At 55.0% G+C, this 6,081-nt stretch overlaps 1 protein-coding gene across 2 annotated transcripts; it reads left to right on the top strand.

The window, feature by feature from the left end:
• Positions 1-710: 710 nt before the first annotated feature.
• On the top strand, positions 711-2,877 carry EGR4 (early growth response 4; the record flags this gene model as incomplete). Of its 2 annotated transcripts, none has more annotated exons than XM_082851555.1 (2): positions 711-1,162; positions 1,562-2,877. In XM_082851555.1, the coding sequence occupies 2 exons, from the start codon at positions 1,027-1,029 to the stop codon at positions 2,875-2,877; spliced, it is 1,452 nt and encodes a 483-aa protein (XP_082707681.1). The 2 variants fall into 2 exon arrangements, with proteins under 2 accessions (XP_082707681.1, XP_082707682.1); XM_082851556.1 differs by having other exon boundaries at positions 1,027-1,162; positions 1,565-2,877.
• Between the last annotated feature and the right edge of the window lie 3,204 nt (positions 2,878-6,081).

Below are 6,081 nucleotides of genomic sequence, written 5' to 3'. Positions count from 1 at the left end.
CACAGGAAATTTAGACGTGGCTACCTCAGGAGGGAGGTGAGTAGAGAAAAGAGAGACTTTTAATTTTCAATTTATAATATACCTTTCTGTGCTAATTGACGTTTTCTCTCACGATACGATCCTTTTTAATTTAAATAAGTTATTTTTCCTAGAACAAGCTAAACAACAAAAGACTATTAAGAATATGAAAAACACACAGATGTGAGCAAATAATGAATAATGGCAATAATCCCTACGGTTTATTGAGTGCCCCGTGCCTAGAATTTCATATGCTCTAACCCAATTAATCTTTATAGCAAATTTATGAAGTAGACGTACGTATCTCCATTTCACAGGTGAGGAAACTGACGTTCGGGGAGATGAAATGACAGAGCTAGAAGGTGGCAGAGAGAGGATTCGAGCCCAAACTGTGGAAACCCTAAGCCCACTGTTTTTCCTAACCGTCCTTCGGCCTCTCCCTCCAAGAGAGAAGTGCACTTACTTGACGTCCGGACCCACGCGACGCAGCGCCCCAGCCAGGCGCACCCGCGGTCCCGGCGCGCACGGTGCTCCACGCTCAGCGAGTGCGCGCGCACGCAGCGGCGCGGGCCCGGCGGTGGCTGTGGCGAAGACGTCACAGCCCGAGTTTTCCTTTTCGGGAGTCCCCGGTACACATCCTGTGTCCATGTTTGGGCATTTACGTCACGGCGGCTGGGCCGGGGCCTCCCGAAATGGCAGTGGCCCTGGGAGTCGGAAGCCCTGAGCCAGCGCCGCCGCTGCTATATAAGTGGGGGGGCCGCGGGTTGGGGGAGCCCGGCTGCGCTTTGGACAGACGAGGAACCGCCACCCGAGGCGGGTCCCAGCGAGCAAGGGCGCCTCGGCCACCACCACCCCCAACCCTTTCCCAGAGGTGAGAGCCCGGAGCCAGGAGCCCGAGAGCCTAGGTCTGCGAGGCGCTGGGCGCCCCGACTGTCGGCCTCCCGGCCATCCGTGCGCCCCCAAGCCCAGCGGGCGAGGCCCCCGGAGCCCCGCAGCCGCAGCCGAACCATGCTCCACCTTAGCGAGTTTTCTGGCCCCGACGCGCTCCTGGTAAAGTCCACCGAGGGCTGTTGCTCTGAATCCAGTACCGAACTGACCCGGCTGCCCGCCAGGGACCCACCCGCAGCCGCCGGCTATCCCGGAGGTAAGGAGCGCGGCCAGGGGTGCTCAGACGGCGGCGCAGCGCGGGGACGCAAGGTGCCTGAGAACAGGCAGGGACTGGGACGCTGGAGCTGTGGGGCTAGGGGCGGAAGGAGATTCGGGGTCCTGTGTGTGCGCACCCCCAATGCCACCCCCACCAGGCCTCCAGCGCCTCCGCAGGAACCTGTGCGTGTATCAAGGCGTCCTTTTGCCTTTGCACGTGTGTTTTGCGTGTGCATGTTTGTATGTGCGTCTTGGGGCGTATGCTGGCTCCGGCTGGATCAGAATGTGCAAAAGACACTTTGTGTGTGCCAGTGCGCACCAAGGGCTTCTTGCGTAGGGGCTGCGGGCTCCGAGGCACGGCCTTTGATGTGCGCGGAGCTGATTCCTGCTCCCTCCTCAGCAGGTGACTTCTTGAGCTGGGCCTTGAGCAGCTGCGGCGCCGGGGGGGACTTAGCCGACTCCTGCTTCCTGGAGGGGCCTGCGCCCACGTCTCCTCCCGGCCTCAGCTACAGTGGTAGCTTCTTCATCCAGGCAGTACCCGAACACCCGCACGATCCGGAGGCACTCTTCAACCTCATGTCGGGCATCCTAGGCCTGGCACCTTTCCCGGGCGCTGAGGCGGCAGCATCCCGGTCTCCTCTGGACGCCTCTTTTCCCGCAGGCTCCGACGCCTTGCTGCCGGGACCGCCAGACCTTTTCTCCCCGGATCTGGGCGCTACCGTCTTCCCAGAGGCGTTCTGGGAGGCCTCACCCTCGGCGGGCGCCCCCTCACAGTGCCTGTATGAGCCTCATCTCTCCCCACCCGACGTTAAGCCCGGCCTCCGGGCTCCTCCGGCTTCTCCTGCGCTGGACACTGCCTCGGCCTTCAAAGGTCCCTACGCTCCATGGGAGCTGCTCTCAGCAGGGGCGCCAGGGAGCTGTGGGTCACAGGGAGGCTACCAGGGCGCCCCGGAGGCCCGTTTCCCCCCGATGGGGGCCAAGATTGAAGACCTGCTGTCCATCAGCTGCCCCGCGGAGCTGCCGGCTGGCCCTTCCAGCAGACTATACACCACGGGGGCCTACGATGCTTTCCCGCTGGCCCCGGGTGACTTAGGGGAGGGAACCGAGAGCCTCCCGGGGCTCCTGACCCCTACTAGTGGGGAGGGAGGGAGTAGCGGCGAAGGCGGAGAGTTTCTAGATGGTACGCAGCCTGAGCTTTCCCCGCTGGGCCTTCGCAGCGCCGGGGCGGACTTCCCGAAACCTCTGGTGGCGGACCTCCCCGGGAGCAGTGGCGTGCCTGAGCCTCCAGGACCGCCGCCGGTCCCATTCCCCACAGCCAAGGCGCGGCGCAAGGGGCGCCGGGGCGGCAAGTGCAGCGCACGCTGCTTCTGCCCTCGGCCGCACGCCAAGGCATTTGCTTGCCCGGTGGAGAGCTGTGTGCGCAGCTTTGCGCGCTCTGACGAGCTCAACCGCCACCTGCGCATCCACACGGGCCACAAGCCGTTCCAGTGCCGCATCTGCCTCCGCAACTTCAGCCGCAGCGACCACCTTACCACACACGTGCGCACCCACACAGGCGAGAAGCCCTTTGCCTGCGACGTGTGCGGCCGCCGCTTCGCGCGCAGCGATGAGAAGAAACGGCACAGCAAGGTGCACCTCAAGCAGAAGGCGCGCGCCGAGGAGCGGCTCAAGGGCCTTGGCTTTTACTCGTTGGGCCTCTCCTTCGCTGCGCTGTGAGGGTGAAATGGGTTTGCACATTGGGGCGCCGCAGTCCGGCGCGCACGAGAAAACCTGCCCACCCCTCCCCGCTCCTCTGCCCACTTTCTTACGGCACGCCCAAGGGCGGGCCTCTGGTCCGGCTTCTAGTTCCCTTGAAGCGCCCGCCGCACACTCTCCGTACAGCACTAGCTCCATGGACAGCTCCCGCGGTCCGGGCGCTGTCTTCCGAGTCAGCCGCGCTTTGGAGGGAAGTTCTCTCAGGCCACCCACTGAGTAGGCACTTCCCTGGGACTTAAGACACTCTTTTGTAATGGCGCACGCCCCACGCCCTCTCCTAGACCCCCAGAGACGGGTAGGGGCAGAGCCGAGCTGGTCTCGCGCGGGATTTTGTACAGCAATGTCGTTTTCAGCAGCCATTGGTTGTAATGTTTTGCTTTGGGGTTATTTCCTTTTTTGTTGTCGTTAATTTTTGTAAAGCAGACGCTACTCTCAAGCAGTTGACAAAACTGTTTATTTTTGCAATTAAAATTATTGTGCTAAAAGCTTACTGAATCTGCCATCCAAGCTCCTGACCATTTCCCCACCCACTCCCCCAGGAGTATATGTGCCAGAAGAGAAGGGAGATCCTCACGCTCATGGCATCATTACACACCTACCGTCAGGCACTTTGGCACGTGGTAGGCGTTCAATAAATATGTACTGAATTAACAAATGAATTTAATCACAGCTGACCTAAGGGTTCAAGGTGTTTCTGGAACTTTCAGAGTGGTTGAGAGGCTTAGGTATTAAACATTGTGCATATATTATCCTCCTCAGTCCTCACAATCCTGAGTGCAGCATGAGGAAGCAAAGTACATAACTTGCTGGGTAACCCAGCTAGGAACAGACAGGGTCAAACTCAGATCTGTCTGGCTCCAAAGCCAGTGCTTTTTTTCCCAACCCCAGAATGGCGGCACCTCAGCTTATCAGCACTGTTTGGAAAGGCATCCAAGAGGTGAAATAGATTTGGCAACTAGAGGGAGCTCCAGGCAGTAGCAACAGCAGCAAAAGACTGCAGTATTTCAGTGCTGTTTGTGAACACCCAGAGCTTTGGGTATCACAGAGGCTCCAGCCAGTGCCTGTGCATCTGTATGAGAATCACATGCGTCAGGCCCAAAAGGGACTCAGCATTCAGCTAGACCGTTGATGGGCAGAGCCAAGCCCAGTAAGGAGAGGGTGCTTGCCAGAGGCTGCTTTTCCCACAGCAGCCCATTTACCATCTAGTCAAGCACTGGCCGCAGCCCCTTTTCCCTAACTCTCCTTCCAGATGAAACTTCCATGGCTTTTCGGGGCGGGGGCAGGTGGTGGAGCTAGGAGGGTGGTGAGGAAAGTATGATCCTGTGATGGGGAAAGTGGGGAATGGGTGAAACTCCCCCCCCCCACTTTACTCCCTAAACTCCCAACCCAAAAGCTTTTACTCTTTCTGGCGATCTTGGGTAGACGCTGGAGCATTAAAAGCCTGCTGTGCTCCCATCTCTCCTCCCCAACAGCTTCTCTCTGCTAAGGAAAGGATAGAGCCTGTCTGGGGGCTTCATTCTTTTCTGAGCTGAGCTATTCTTGAATTAAGAGAGTCCTACAGCCCTAGGATGCCAGACCAACCCAGCTTCTAATCCTTTGGCTACTTCATCCCTTCACTCTCAGATGTGCTCACCCTCCACCCCCACAGTCCATTTGACCAGAGACAAAATTATCAATTCAATTATCAGTGAATTCCACCCATTTTTCTCCCTGAGTGGTAAGTGCTTTCATGTGGTTGAGTACCTTGCATCTAATAAACCAATTTGTGGTAAAGGATTCAATACTACCTCTTCTAGGAGAGTTAACATTTTAATAGAGTAGCCTATAGAGGGCAGTGTTTAACCCCGTAGTGAGGCTCAAATGATGGACCATCAGGCACTGTAATAGGGAAGTGGTAGATTCAGGGAGACATAAGACGATGATGACTCTCATTATCTTACTATTTAAGTGACCACACCTTTCACTTATAGGCATGGACCACCTGACTTCACTTTCCATGCAGAATAGGGTAAGAAAGAGCATAAAGGCCCAGATTTCAAGCAAGTGGTCCCAAACCACACAACCTGAGCAAAGGAAGAAGGGCAGACAGGCTGTAGGTGGGTGGTGTCTAACCAGTCCACCCTTGCCCCCTTGAGCAGCGTCCCATCAAGTACTATCAGCTCTGTTGTGCCCCACCTTGTCCTCATACCCACCTAGGCCTAAACTCACTGATGAGAAAATTGCACCCCAAAGAAGTGACTTAGTAGTGGTGCTGGTACCAGGGCCCAGCCTGGTTCTACAACTCCCAGCTGAGAAGGCCCTACTATTACTCCCAAGGGAAACTGCTCCATTTACTCGAACTTCCCCTAGGGATTTTGATGGAAAAGAATGTTAGGCCAGAGATGGAAAGAATTAAATAAAACAATCAGAAAATCGTCCCAAACCCAGGACCCAAACATAATCGGGGACTAACAGAGAGCTCATTTTCTTTACTTGCTCTTATTTTTTATCTGGTCCTCAAAATGTTGTTTTCTCAGACTTAGTTCTGAGCCCCCTCCTTCCCCATTTCCACACTCTTCTTGGAGATCACATGAATTCCTAGGCTTTCAGCTATCACTGATGCATGGATGACTTCTAAGCCAGCCAGCTCTCATCTCTACTCCAGCTGAAGCCCATGGTTCTGACTAATGAACACCTCCATATGGGGATGTTCACCACAATTTCAAATACAATCTGTCTAAAATCAAATCATCCTTCCATATACCCAGTTTATGCTAAAGGCGACCATCATTTGTTTGGTTCCCCAAAATCACCTAAATAACTACAGTTCTTCTGTAGGATTCATTTTTTACCCCTCTTTCCCCCACATCCAGGCTGTCACTCAGACTTACTGGATCTTATTGAAGTGCTAAAGGGTCTTATCTACTCTAATTCATGGTACATTGTTTCCTTTTACATACTGTAATTTTCAGTTTGTGAGCTCATCTTAATTTTCAGTGAGTGGGGGTTTACCTGGTCAGTAATATTCTGTAGGCTGGGTTGAGGGTATGTTTCTCCTGAGTAGTTTTGTGCTTGCTTCTGCCAGGCATTCCAGGAATATCAACTGACGAAGACCAATCTTTATGTTAATTTCTTGACTTGGGCTTCTTGTACTATGCAGGTGTTGTGAGTTTAAACTCTAACTCA

This window comes from Leucopleurus acutus (genome assembly GCF_964270905.1).
Source record: "Leucopleurus acutus genome assembly, chromosome: 12".
NCBI classification, from domain to species: Eukaryota; Metazoa; Chordata; class Mammalia; order Artiodactyla; family Delphinidae; genus Leucopleurus; species Leucopleurus acutus.
The sequence above is the reverse complement of the archived record's forward strand: the minus strand, read 5'-3'. Positions and strand labels throughout refer to the sequence as shown.